General features: G+C 40.3%; 1 protein-coding gene across 1 annotated transcript in view; it reads right to left on the reverse strand.

Moving 5' to 3' along the window:
- LOC126101320 (uncharacterized) overlaps positions 1-15,044 on the reverse strand; it is a 366,030-nt gene extending 350,986 nt beyond the window's left edge. The window contains exons 1-2 of the mRNA XM_049911994.1: positions 14,949-15,044; positions 14,658-14,835 (exon numbers count right to left, since the gene is read on the reverse strand). Coding sequence (XP_049767951.1) covers positions 14,658-14,835; positions 14,949-15,044 — 274 coding nt within the window. The remainder of the gene's footprint in view (positions 1-14,657; positions 14,836-14,948) is intronic.
- Between the last annotated feature and the right edge of the window lie 497 nt (positions 15,045-15,541).

Raw genomic sequence — 15,541 nt, forward strand, 5'->3', positions numbered from 1 at the left:
TCCATACATGGCTACACTCCATACAAATACTTTCAGAAATGACTTCCTGACACTTAAATCTATACTTGATGTTAACAAATTTCTCTTCTTCAGAAACGCTTTCCTTGCCATTGCCAGTCTACATTTTATATCCTCTCTACTTCGACCATCATCAGTTATTTTGCTCCCCAAATAGCAAAACTCCTTTACTACTTTAAGTGTCTCATTTCCTAATCTATTACCCTCAACATCACCCGACTTAATTCGACTACATTCTATTATCCTCGTTTTGCTTTTGTTGATGTTCATCTTATACCCTCCCTTCAAGACACCATCCATTCCGTTCAACTGCTCTTCCAAGTCCTTTGTTGTCTCTGACAGAATTACAATGTCATCGGCGAACCTCAAAGTTTTTATTTCTTCTCCATGGATTTTAATACCTACTCCGTATGTTTCTTTTGTTTCCTTCACTGCTTGCTCAATATACAGATTGAATAACATCGGGGAGAGGCTACAATCCTGTCTTACTCCCTTCCCAACCACTGCTTCCCTTTCATGTCCCTCGACTCTTATAACTGCCTCCTGGTTTCTGTACAAATTGTAAATAGCCTTTCGCTCCCTGTATTTTACCCCTGCCACCTTTAGAATTTGAAAGAGAGTATTCCAGTCAACATTGTCAAAAGCTTTCTCTAAATCTACAAATGCTAGAAACGTAGGTTTGCCTTTCCTTAATCTTTCTTCTAAGATAAGTCGTAAGGTCAGTATTGCCTCACGTGTTCCAGTATTTCTACGGAATCCAAACTGATCTTTCCCGAGGTCGGCTTCTACTAGTTTTTCCATTCGTCTGTAAAGAATTCGTGTTAGTATTTTGCAGCTGTGGCTTATTAAACTGATTGTTCGATAATTTTCACATCTGTCAACACCTGCTTTCTTTGGGATTGGAATTATTATATTCTTCTTGAAGTCTGAGGGTATTTCGCCTGTTTCATACATCTTGCTCACCAGATGGTAGAGTTTTGTCAGGACCGGCTCTCCCAAGGCCGTCAGTAGTTCCAATGGAATGTTGTCTACTCTGGGGGCCTTGTTTCGACTCAGGTCTTTCAGTGCTCTGCCAAACTCTTCACGCAGTATCGTATCTCCCATTTCATCTTCATTACATCCTCTTCCATTTCCATAATATTGTCCTCAAGTACATCACCCTTGTATAGACCCTCTATATACTCCTTCCACCTTTCTGCTTTCCCTTCTTTGCTTAGAACTGGGTTTCCATCTGAGCTCTTGATGCTCATACAAGTGGTTCTCCTTTCTCCAAAGATCTCTTTAATTTTCCTGTAGGAAGTATCTATCTTATCCCTAGTGAGATAAGCCTCTACATCCTTACATTTGTCCTCTAGCCATCCCTGCTTAGCCATTTTGCACTTCCTGTCAATCTCATTTTTGAGACGTTTGTATTCCTGTTTACCTGCTTCATTGACTGCATTTTTATATTTTCTCCTTTCATCACTTAAATTCAATATTTCTTCTGTTACCCAAGGATTTCTACTAGCATAAGTAATAACCATGCTTTCAGTTTCAAGTGTTGTACTTCACTGATGACCCTGCCTTTGGCTTTGTAGTTGACTGTGATTTTGTCATGACAATATTATAGGCAAAGAACCCAGAAGCTCTTGCTTAGTAATAGAAAGCCAGAAGGAACAGATGGTCCACAAGGATGTTTGGTAATCTGGTATGACCAGTGTGGAGCCAATGCAGCATGGTGGATTCCTTCTGTGAGGAATGGAAGGAGGAGTGCCACACAGCAGTAGTCTCCTTGATAGTGCACAGTTTATTATAGGAAGCAGTAGCCCCACTAGACATTGTTCGAACTCCAAGTGATGAGAGGTCTTATTTGCAACTGCAAATCTGCTCCTGGAACCATCAAAGTGAGTATGGGGTGAGCAACTACTTCTCTAGGCAAACAATTGTCCAATTTATTTCCAAGTGGCTTACATGGCTCTGGACCCAGAGAAAGACAGCTCAGCAAGTAGTACAACTCAGGTCAGAAACTTGAGTTCTGAGTCAGGAAGGATTGTGGTATGGTGACTGAAATGCATGATTCATATTTTTGCAGGAGAGAACTGGAAGCCTTGGGAAATTGTTCAAGCATTGACCCTTTAAACAGCACCTGGGAACTGGCATTCAGCCAAGAATGCACTAGGAGATATACAATGGCAAAAGCCATCAATATACAGTGTGGAGGTGACCAGTGGTAAGACAGAGATGACTACATCATTGATGAGGATGAGGAAGAGTGGAACGTTGAGCACGGAGTCATGCAGGACAAAGTTCTTTTGGATCCTGGGGACCTGAGTGATGTACCAACCCTAACCCAAAACAACTGGTGGTTTAAATACTGACAAATAAAAATCATCACGGAGCCGTGGAAGGCCCACTCTTGATGGCTCCAAGAGGTGCCCTATGCCTTACAAAGGTCAAAAAACACTGCAATGAGCTGTTGCCATTTAAAAAAAGCCTGTCAGATTGCTAATACCAATCTAACCGCATGGTCGAGAGTGGATCCAAGAAACCACACTAATAGGAGAACAAAATGTCCCGTGATTCGACGATCCAGCATAGTCGTCACACTACCATCTTTTCAAGCTGTTTGGAGACCATGTTGGTGATGGTAATCAGGAAGTAGTTGTTGATGGACAGTGGCTGTTGGCCTGGTTTAAAGACAGGGACAATGCTACTACCTTTCCATTGAGAAGGGAAAAGACTTTCGACTCAAATGTGGTTGAAGGCCCTGAGTAGATGGAGCCTCTGTGGAACATTCAGATGTTGTATCATCTGATTATGAATTGTACATTATATAAGAGCCTGTAGCCAAGTCAAGAGCCTGAAGCAGTTCCCAGTCAGTGAAAGGCTCATTATACAAGAGCTATTCAGAAACTGAGGTCTGATTGATCGCAAAATGGAAACCACAATGAAAATCTGATGAATCTTTGCATAAACATGTCTGACAGTGTCTCTAGTTGCCTGTTGATTGTGTCATGTCACTCTTTTCAGTTCTGAGTGAACAGTGAGCACGTAAAGATACCAAGTATGTGTGCCGATGACAGATTTAGCCTGATTTCATGCAGCCCATACAATGTAAATTTCATGCACTTCCTTCTTCTTGACAAATGTCAAACACACATTGCTGGTGCAATGAGAACGTTCCTGTAGCATTTCTGGTGGGAAGTTTTTGATCACCCATTGTGCAAGCCAGACTTGACTCACTCTGATTTTCATCTCTGCTTACATGAACCACAGGCTTTGAGGACAACTTTTCAGCACACACAAGCTGCAGATCAGCATAGAGAATTGGCAGAAAGCACAGGCAGGTGTCTTCTGTGACAAGAGTATTGGAAAGGTGGTACAATGCTACAACAAATGTCTCAGTTGGAGTGTCGACTATGTAGAGAAGTAACTGTAAGGTGCAGCTAACTGTTGCAAATAAAATTTTTTTCAACTTGTGTTGAATGTGTTCGAAAAGTAGCTGGGTAAGAAACGGATGCCAGTGTAGTCACAAAGTAGATCACCACCATGAAGAAGGAAACCTGGGGCAGTTGTTTAGCTTTGTGGCCCAGCAGAATACAGAGCTAGGCCCACAGCTGTGATGAGAAGGCATATGTTACCAAGGAGGAGATGTAGTGATCCCAGGATTCTCCCTCACTGTGTTTAATTACAAGGGTTGAATGAAAAGTAATGCCTCCACCTTCATTAATTCTGTTTGGATGGGAATATTTTAATAAATCAAATGCAGAAATAATACTTAGAATGTGATCTTTAATTACCAATATTCACTTTTCCACATAATCACCAGCTAAGTGGATACATTTTTGCCAACGGTGAACAAGTTTTCTGAAGCCATCACAGAAGAAGTCAACACTCTGTTTCCACAGACAGTCTCACAGTTCTCTTAACATCTTCATCAGAAGCATAATGATGTCCCCACAGATTGTCTTTCATTATTGGGAACAGATGGAAGTCAGATGGCACAATATCTGGAGTGGATGGAGGATGCCTTATGGTGGTGAAATTCAGTCTCTGAAGTTCTGCTGTGGTGGCACATGAAGTGTGTGGTTTGGCATTGTCATTTTGTAGGAAAACATTTCCCCATTCCTTTCAGACCCTTGTTAGCCACCGTTTCAGAGTTTGCAGCATTGTGATGTAATGCTCTGAATTTATTGTTGTTCCATGATCAAGGAAATCAACATGGATAACATCATATGCATGCCAGAACACTGTGGCCTTGATTTTTCCAACTGAGGGCAGCATCTTAAATTTCTTTTTCTGAGGGGAGAGTTTGTGTTGATATTCCATAGACTGATGTTTCGTCTCTGGGTCATAATGGTGTACCCATGTCGCGTGTCCTGTCACAATTGAATAGAGAAAGGCATCACCTTCATTCTCATAGTGCGAAAGGAGTTCCTGGAAAATTTCAAGTCTGTGCACTTTCATTTCAGGTGTCAACGTCCAGGGGCACAGATCTTCCTATAGCCAAGCAAAGTAATAATGTGACCCACACGTTCTTGTGAAATGCTGATTGTGCTTGCAATTTCTCTCTGAGTAATACGACGATCCTCCTGACTCAATCTGTCAACATTTTGATTGTGAAACTTGGTGGTTGCTATCAAAGGGCATCCAACTCTTTGTCTGTCAAGCAGGTCAGATGTTCCTGCCTCAACATCTTTAAAAATACTCACCCAATGATGCACAGTACTCACATCAACACAATCACCATAAACTGCTTTCATTCTCTGATGAATCTCCTTTGGGGTGACACCTTCTGTTGTCAAGAATTGAATGACTGCCCATTGCTTAAATTGCATTGACTGACTGTCTGTGCAGGGTTCCATACTTTACACTGTAACAACACAACCGTTCAATGCTAAGGCTTCCTGGCAACTGGAGCTGTAGAGAATAGGCTATAGAACAAGCCAGTACTTGCCGCATACCAATGCAGCCCACTGTTGAAGAGTTACGAGGGTGAAGGCATTACTTTTCAGTCAACTCTTGTAGATAGTGAGCCTTAGCATAGAGCCACTTAAAAGTGATGAAGGAGGTCTGTGAATGATGTCACTTGAGAAGTTGCAGGATCCCTCGACAATCCCAAATAGCTGTTGCAATGTCTTTGCCCAAGATAGCATTGGCCAGTGGTGTAGTGAGCCTGCAGAAAAGGGGATAGCAGTTCCAGAGGCACAGGTGATCGTGTCAGAGAAGTCTCCTAGAATCTTTCAGTGCAGACTGGCAGAGAGGAGGCAAAACTGATGGTAGCAGCATATACCTATATCTGCATCCACATATGTACTCCACAAGTGGCTATACAGTGCATGGTGGAGAGTACCTTGTATGACTACTAGTCATTTCTTTTCCTGCTCCACTCGCAATTATTGCAAGGAAAAAATAACTATTTATATGCTTCTGTATGAGTATTAATTTCCCTTTAGGGTATCCCATTCAAGTTCATGAATGATCTCCATAATACTTGCCTACTGATCAAATCTTCCAGTAACAAATCCAGCAGCACACTTCTGAATTGCTTCAATATCTTTCTTTAACTTGTACTTGTGGGAATACCAAACACTTGAGTAGTACTCAAGAATGGGTCGCACTAGTGTTCTATGAACTGTTTCCTTTACAGATGAGCTACACTTTGCTAAGATTCTCTCAATAAACTGAAGTCAGCCATTCGGCTACCATACCACCAGCCTTACATACTCATTGTGTTTCAAATCATTTTGTAACATTTTGCCTAGATATTTAATTAATGTGACTGTGACAAGCAGCACACTACTAAGGCTTTATTTGAACATTAAGGAATTGTTTTTCCTACTCATCACCATTAAATTGCATTTTCTACATTTACAACAAGCTGCCATTCATCATACCAACTAGAAATTCTACCTAAGTCGTCTTGTATTCTCCTACAGTCACTCAACAATGACACCTTCCCATACATGACAGCATCATCAGCAAACAACCGCAAATTCTTGCTCACACTGTCTGTCAAATCATTTATGTACATACAGAACAAGAATGGTCCTCTCACACTATGTTTGGCTCTAATAAATATTCATCATCAAGGACAATGTACTGGGCTCTACTGCTTAATAAGTGTTCCATCCATACACGCATCAGGAAAACTATTCCTTATACTTATACCTCAAATTAGCAGCCTCCAATGAGACACCATGTCAAATGCTTTCTGGAAATCTAGGAATATGGAACCTGCATGTTGCCCTTCACCAATTGTTCACAGGATACCATGTGAGTACATGGATAGCTGAGTTTTGCATGAGCAGTGCTTTCTAAATCCATGCTGCTCTGTGGACAGAAGCTTTTACGTCTCACGAAAATTAATTGTATTCCAATTTACAACATGTTCAAGAATTTTGAAGTTCTGTTGGGTCGTCACATTGAGGGTGTGCTGGTTAGGTATGAAAGGATAGGGAGGATAAGTCACTGTCTAGGATCAATGTGTGTCACTAATGAAACAAGATCAACAAACACTGAATAAGAGTCTGATGGCATGGATGATCTGGCACCTCTGTGATCATCGGAGTAGCCATCTCCTGAGATTTCTCCTTTTTTCTTTCACAACATTTGCTATCAAGAATCTAGTGAAGGCTTCTATCTTGTGGGTGTAGGGATGGAAGAAGAGACAGGGAAGCCCTGGGATCCACTGTCTGTGGCTTCTTCAGCCACTGATTGGTGTCGGGATGCTGATCTGTGGATTTCTTGAGAGATGATTCCTGTAAGGCAGCTCTGTCACCAATAGACAATAGAGGAGGGAGCTGCCTCTTCAGCTCGGTGCGAGGAGTGGTTTGTGAAGATTGTACAGCAGGAACCAAGAAAGGGGAGGGTCTGTAGCCCCCATGGCCAAGTTTATTTGTACAGCTACCAGAGGTCGGCACTGAGGGAATAAATATGACGGGCATTGCTGACAAGTTAGTCAAAGTAGTGGCAAAAGTTGATACCTTGGACACCAGTTACAAACTATTTTTAATGAGCTCCAAAATATGAAGAATGATCTGTGACCTTCATTTACTGGATTTTGCTATAGGGCAGCACTATTTATGGATTGCAGAGAATGGTCGTTCACGCAACTGACTCTGACAGGTGGTAGCACACATGGTGAATTTTCTTGAAGGAGCCAGACACAGTCTCCACAAAATGAGTCATGTATGCACCAGGGAGACATATGCCTGAACTACGTGGAAGTCGGGCATCAACAGTGAAATCCTTGCATCGTCGCGGGCAACCACCGTAGAGGTACCTGACGACCCTCCACATGGAATGTATATCATGCTGGGTATTGGGGGACCTTACCTGCACATTCTGTTTTGAATAGGTAGAGGTCAGATGTGAGGACTAAGTTATCTGAAATACTTGGTATAAAATAAAGGGAACAAAGTGGGAATAGCCGTAACTGACGTCATATGTGTGAGCTAGATTGTAAGCAGAGAATCTGTCCTAGAGGAAGTCTGAGAAATGATATCCTCAGAGTAATGTTGCAGCATGGGAAAGGAAGAAGCACTGCAATGGCTTGGAGGCCTCATGCTTGCCATGTGTTTACTCATAGGAGAGTTCTTGTCCCAGTACTATGGAAAGTGCAAAATCGATTTCATACTGCTGTATGAATATTTTTAAGAATAAATTCAATTCCTGATTTGCTATTTGCTCTCAGCAAACATCATCCCAGTGTTTGTCCAGTAAATTCTCTGTGAGTAATGTAACATCATTAATATATATCAGCTAAATTCTAATTTTTCCTTCTTAGCTAAATGTGATTGATGGGGATTCTTCAGTGTTGCCATTTGATCATATCATAATCAGACAGACAATTTATTCTGAGCCTCACTCAATTTCATGGAAGGCATTTGGATTTAGGAATGAACTATAATCCCTGAGGCACTATGTCCTTATTGAGTGTGTTATCCTCGAGAAAAAATCAAAGCTGGACCAGAAGACCTTTAAATGCCTCAAGCAGTACCATACAAGATAAAATCAGTATTGGAATCACCTCATACAATGACCTCCAAGGCATTCTTCTTAAGTCTGTCTATTGAAATCCAAAACATTTCCTCACTGCCATAATAACTACTTGTTTGTGTCTAAGTCAATTGCTGAACCACAGCATTACTGAACTCCAACACTCAAAGAGCTGTTCAACACAGCAAACTTCTTGGTCTATGGCCTGATTTAGTTTTATTTGATATTAACTTGTTTCTATATAGATTAATGTTCAATTTGTGTGACTTCCAGATGATATTCTCCTAGGTACAATACATTTGCTGTAGTAATATAAGAAACTACTATGACCTATTTACCAGGTTTCTTATATTTTGGCATAAGGAAGATGAGATTTTATGTTACTGCAGGAAACTGAAAAATCTAAAAGTAACTATGCATATGTTATCCTTAACAGCTTTACAAATTTATACCAGTTGAACTGATGACCGCTGACTAGTAGTAACTCCTTGTACCATATATCAGATTTTTCTTCCTGTTAAGACTTATTTGTCCATTGGCATTCTGGTTTTTATTTCTTGGCAAGTCATCAAAGAAGAAAACAATGCATGCTGATAAATACAGTGCAAAACTAGTAATGTGAACAGTACATTATTAGGAGAAAGTCTGTGCAAGTAATGGAGATGCTGAATGTGAAGACACTAGCATAAATCAACATCAAGTTGACTGTGATATGAATCTGCCAAACACTAACCTTTACTTCCTATTATTTGAATGTGAGACACATCTGTCACTAAGTCTACCTTCAATGCCATTATACTTCAGCTTCTGTAAGATAGTTGTCACTCATATAACATTCGACTATCTAACACAGCTCACAGGAAATTGAAGTGATATTTTGTCATCCCTGTCCTTTGTAATGAATTGCTATATGGGATTTTCAATGGAAAATTCTTATAGAATCAAAATTGTGACTGCCCAAAATTCTTCATTTGGCACAGATTCTTACCATTCTTCTTTAAGAATTTATAGAAAGATTTTAGAAACAGAATTGGTTGATAAATAGTAAAATTTTTCTTAATGCCTCTGTTGTAATACGGTCTCATGAGGTTCCTCTTCCTTGATGTTATCTGGGATATAGAAGTATTTTAAAAGAAGCCTGATACATTCAAGATATTCCAGGAAAACCAGAGTATAAGGATCAAGATCATCTGGACAGAGGAAAACAGAAGGTTGTTTTCCTAATAATTTCCGGGTATGCAGCCGGATCCCGTCGACATTCTGCCACGATATTTTGGCCAACAGAGATACGGACATCATCAGGTGAGTACACAACTACTGAAGAGCGCAGGTGCAGTCACGGTATTTATGCCGAATCTCGCACATGCGAAATGTACTGGCATCCTACAGCGCATGCATCAGGTGTTGACATACGCGGCATAGCTGAGTTGTACATGCTGCCCTCAGTGGTGAAAGTAAAAGATCATCTAGTCATTGAGTATCAAATGATACTGTTGATTCCACTGTGATAGTATTATTTTAATAACAGGATTCAAATTTTTATCCAGCTGAAATCCATTGTCACGATTCATAAAATTATCGGCAAGACGTATTTCCACTGATTGTTTGATTACGGAATCCCAAAATCCGGAAACCAGAGCTAAAATTTTTGTTCCTTTGTATTCCATTGAATGTCCCAAAGAAATACAGTGCTCTGCTACTGCCGATTTTGACAGCTGCCGCAGACGGATGTATCTTTCATGTTCTGTACATCGTTCTTGGACAGTTCTTGTCGTCTGCCCAATATATGCAGAGCCACATTCACAGGGAATTTTGTAGATGCCTGCTTTCTTCAATTGTAAATCGTCTGTTTGTTCAAAGAATTCGTCACTGAATAAAAAGTACGTCGAGGAGAGTATATGTTCAAACAACGCTGTCATTTCTGCACTGAATAAGTTACCAATAAGATGTAACGATTCCATTAGAGGCACTTCGGTAAAAAGTGAGACCACACTGAAGCAAAATATCTGGCCTCCATACTAAAGCCATATGTGGGTAAGTGTTGCTACCATATACGTAATTCTGAGGATTTTGTCAGTCGCTTGAAGGAAGTTAAGCTTAGCAGCTTGGATTTATTAGTCAGCATCGATGTTGTCTCACTTTTTACCAAAGTGCGTTTAATGGAATCGTTACATCTTATTGGTAACTTATTCAGTGCAGGAATGACAGTCTTGTTTGAACATATACTCTCCTCAATGTACTTTTTATTCAATGACTAATTCTTTGAACAAGCAGATGGCGTCGCCATGGGGAGCCCTTTGTCCCCTGTGGTAGCTAATCTTTTTATGGGGGACTTTGAGGAGAAAGCACTTGAGTCTGCTGTTTTAAAGCCTACGGTCTTCTGGCGGTACGTAGATGATACTTTTGTTGTATGACCTTATGGCAGACAGGAACTGGAGAAATTCTTTCATCACTTAAACTCATTACATGAGAACATCAAATTCACGATGGAGATTGAAAAAGCTGGCACTTTACCATTTCTAGACGTGCTAGTATGCCGTAAAAATGATAGGTCATTAGGACATTCTGTGTACAGGAAACTGACTCACACAGATCTGTATCTCCAGGAGTCAAGCTGCCATCACCCAGCACAAACAGCCTGTGTTTTCAGTGCCTTAATACATCGAGCGCACGTAATATCAGATGATGAAAACCTCCATGCAGAATTAGAACACTTGGAGAAGGTTTTTAAAGAGAATGGCTACACTTCACACCAAACAAGGAAGGCCATGCGCAACTGTCATAACAAGAAGCAACGCACTGAGGATGCTGATGACAACTTTCAATCAACTGCGTTCCTTCCATACGCCGGGAATGTCGTCGAAAATAGGCTGATTATTGAAGAAAAATAAAATCAAGGTTATCTTCCATCCACCAGCAAAGAACTGGGCCCCGGTTGGATCCATTAAAGACGATTTATAACTGAAGGAAGCAGGCATCTACAAAATTCCCTGTGAATGTGGCTCTGCATATATTGGGCAGACGACAAGAACTGTCCAAGAATGATGTACAGAACATGAAAGATACATCCGTCTGCGGCAACTGTCAAAATCGGCAGTAGCAGAGCACTGTATATCTTTGGGACATTCAATGGAATACAAAGGAACAAAAATTTTAGCTCTGGTTTCCGGATTTTGGGATTCCATAATCAAACAATCAGTGGAAATACGTCTTGCCGATAATCTTATAAATTGTGACAATGGATTTCAGCTGGATAAAAATTGGAATCCTGTTATTAAAATTATACAATCACAGCATAATCAACAGCATCATTCGATACTCAATAACTAGATGATCTTTTACTTTCACCACTGAGGGCAGCACGTACAACTCAGCTATGTCACGCATGTCAACACCTGACATGCGTTGTAGGATACCAGTACATTTTGCATGCACAAGATTCGGCATAAATACCATGACTGCACCTGGGCTCTTCAGTAGTTGTGTACTCACCTGATGATGGCCGGACGTCTCTGGGCCGAAATATAGTGACAGAATGTCGACTGGATCCAGCTGCATACCCGGAATTTATTAGAAGAAGAAATACGCCGGGAAAATTTCAGAAGTCAGAAGGCTGGTTGTTTGATTGGGGGTTAAGGGAACTAATAGTAGGTCATTAGTCCCTCAATCCAGGGGTAGTACATCCAGAATTAGTGACATCCATGAAGTATGTGTTATGATAAAGAAAGTATATAGCAGTGGTAAGATCAAGGTAAGAAAGGCAGTGCTGATGCAAGAGCTGAGAAAATTTTATGGAGAAGTGTAGGGATCAAACCGGTTTGTAGGTCAGAGCAGATGATGAGGAAAGTTCTACACTGCATCTGATTCCCATTAGCCAGATGAAGGGTGAAGACAGTTACAGAGCTGAATGTCTTCTATTTTGGAGATGTAGAACAGTAAAAGTGAAAAGACTAAAAATGTAATGGATGCTAGTTGGACTGTCAATACTGAAAACCAGGGGACAGAAATAAGTAGGCAGCAAGTGGATGTCTCCAGAGCTCTGCATGTGATGGGAATTGTCCGCCCACAGCTATTCCATCCCTGCTCCAGTGTTGTAAAGGCATTGAAGAGCATCCACTATTCACTAGAATGAAATCTCTAAAATTTAAAATAGTATGTGGCAGAAAAGGAGGCAAGCTGCATCTAAAATCAAGTAAAACAGTGTAAGACAGGGATGAAAGAGTGAGATGGTCAAGAAGGTGGCGTGGGAGGTCCCCCAGACCTAGCAGGCAGCGGAAGATGTCCTATGCCCCATTCCCCAACCCCAACCTCAACCACTGAATTCCTGCTCCAGAGGCAGCTAAAAACCTTATATCTGAAAACGAAAACCACTTTCAGAGAGAAAATGGAAAACCAGTTCAACTGTCCATGAATTGTCTGCCAAACTGAGATATGTGAAACAGAAATACTGGCCGCGAAGGACCTTGTGCTGAATGGCAGCCATATATATTGAAACACAACTGACTGTGGATGTCAGTTTGAGGTGTAGCCATTTAACAAGCTTCTTTACCTACACAGCTAAAACCATCTACGCATCACTATCTACCATCCCGTCAACATTGGAGTAGTGGAGAGGCTGCACCACAAGCTAAAAGCAGTGGTGATGTGTTACTCATCAACATGGAAAGATGCCTTGCTGCTGATATTGTAAGGCCTGTGCACACCAGAAAAGGAGGATCTGCAATGTTCTCCAGCCCAATTGGTCTACAGTGACAAGTTATGTATGCCAGGTGAACTCATTGTACCAGTATCACTTTGGCAGACTGCTCCAGATTCAGTGACAGAGTTCACTCAACAGTTCACAACCCAGATAAGACACTTGCATGCCAGGCAGGGTGAGGTTTGCATGCAGGCCAACCTGATAGACACAGAGAGAGAAACGTTTTTATCCATAAGAGATCTGCTTACAGCAATACACGTCTGACTCAGAGACGATACTGTGCACCCACTGTTACACCAGCCATATTCTGTTCTGTCTGTTTCCAGCCAGCCTGCACTGAGCCTACAACATCAAGCAACACTGTAGCCTCCTTGGAGACTCAAAAGGTCCACACTATTCTGCCAGCTGTTGCCACGACCCCCTCCGACCTCCTCCTCCCCTCCCCCAGCCAATCGCCACAAGGGCTGGTTGAAATGTTAAGCACAGTACCTCAATATTCCTGGAGCACCCAGCTTCCAGCTTTAGAAAGGGTAGAGGGGGAGGTGGTAGGGTGGGGTCTGGTGGGGTGACAAAAGTTACTGTGCAAGCAGGCAGCATAACAGACAAAAGGTGAATTGCTGCTTTGGCAGGGAGTATTTACTATCAATATAAAGGTTTGTTTATTAGTCTTTGTATTTGCACTGGTTATAATTTGGTGTGCAATTAAGTTCCAAACAAACATTATGTCCACAATGTATATTGAAATTATTTCTTGATGCCAAGTAACTCATAAGCTATTTGTTCTAGTGTTTTTTCACACTCCTCCATCCATCATGTCTTTTCTTTATCCTTGGTCAACTCATGTTTTCTACATCTACATTTTCCCTGTTCTTTAGTAATTTGTGCCTGGAGCTTATGACATCTGCCATTTTCAGTCACATTGATGCCTTCTCTAAATTTTTCTATATTTTCTATTGTAATATTGTATCTGCTGGAGTTGTATCTGCTTATTTTCTGGCTGTTATTTTATGTTTTGTATGGAAGAAATTGGATTTTAATCTTAGAGATATAATGGCCTGAATCACACTCTCCATTTATGATCTCTTTAGCATTCATAATTTTCCTCATATTTCTTTTATATATGGTTATGTGATAAAGCTGAAATTCTCCTAGATTTGGATTTGGTGATATTAAAGTTTTGGCTTTTCTTGGTAATTTGCAAAAATGTATGGGTATCAGTTTTAACTGGAACATGTTCCACATTATGATCAATAAGTATTCCACCATTTCTGTTTGTTCTCCTACAATATTCTTAAATTTCTTTTCCTTTCCAATTTTCCCCTTGACATCTCTAAGAAATATCTTAACTTGCCTTTAGTGTGTGTGTTGAAAATTTCAGTTATTAAAAGATTCCAAAATTGATTTACAACCTGCAAATTTCTTGTTATCTCCATTCACAGATGCATGGCAATTTATGAATTTATGAGCATATAGCGTTTAGTATTGCACTTCACTGTTAACATGGGTTGTAGTTAGTTGTAAGGTAATTTAAAGGATTAAGTCTACAGTCACAACTCACATACAATTGAAGAGTTGAAAACAAGCATTCACAATGCAACTGTGGAAATCCTACCAAATGAATTCGCAAAAGTTTCCAAAAAAATGTTGAGACATGCTGAGTTCGGTATCGAAGTTTATTGTGAACATTTTCCACACCTCCTTTGAATTACAGATCTACTGAATGTTCAGTAGTTTGTTTTTCATAATAATAAGTTGCTACTTACAATAAACAAGTGAACTGTCTGCATGTTGTTTATAAGACATGGGGACTCTTTTCTTTTGACCATTCCACATATCCACTATGTGAACTTTTCATTTTATAATTTTACTTGTAAATTGTGCAGAGTGGGACATCCAGGGGCCATCATTGAATTGCACTCTATTATTATTATTAATATTATTATTATGTTTTAAATTGTACCTGGTGTTGAATGCCCTGACTCAGGAGAGTTGTGGTTGACAGCGGCAGCAGCAGCAGCTGCTGCCAGTGCTGTGTTAGCACTTTGTGCTGATCGTTTGATGCTTGCCATTTCAAGGAGAAGCTCTTCATGGCGGACATTCTGAAGCTCCGTTTTCTTTTCCAGTTCACGGATTTTTGACTGAGAAAGAAAAATTAACATTACCCATAAAAATAAAGTTGCACATTTAATACATCTGTTTTCACAAGAAGCAAGGTACTGTTCTTTCCAATTTAAGTAGACACTTTACATACAGTAACAGAATAGTAAAACCCAGTCCAATCAACACTGACTTTGGTATTCTCTTTAAAAATACAGTTGAATTCATTAATTTCATGAAACATTTCCATTAGACTACTTACGATAACACGAACTTAATATTATACTCTACTCATACTTATCAGTAAGACCTGACTTGCTAGTCACCAAAAAAAGCATATGCTTGAACTAATGAGTTACACAATCAAATAAGCCAGAAATATAAGAACATGCTTTTCATTAGGAAAAATAAAGCACACAGAATTCTGGAAGTTTTTTTTGGTGATCCTTGTTGCAGTGTGGGTAGGTAAAGAAATCTGTCCAAATTATTTCCTCAGACAAAACTCTACAATCAATAGTTTGTACCTTTTTTCAGCTCTTTAAGGTCTGCATATATGTGTGAGTCATGCTCTAACGGTCTTTGGATGACATGAGGCAGTATGGTACTGGGGTGCAAGACTCACACGTCTTTCACAGTTGACTCACGTATTGTGTGCAGCTGGTCTTCTTCTTGGGTCAGACGGCTGCATCGATCTTCACAAACTCTTCTTCTCCAAAGACTATAGCTGGTTAAAGGAATTTCAAAATA

Source organism: Schistocerca cancellata, chromosome 9 (genome assembly GCF_023864275.1).
Source record: "Schistocerca cancellata isolate TAMUIC-IGC-003103 chromosome 9, iqSchCanc2.1, whole genome shotgun sequence".
In the NCBI taxonomy this organism is placed as follows: Eukaryota; Metazoa; Arthropoda; class Insecta; order Orthoptera; family Acrididae; genus Schistocerca; species Schistocerca cancellata.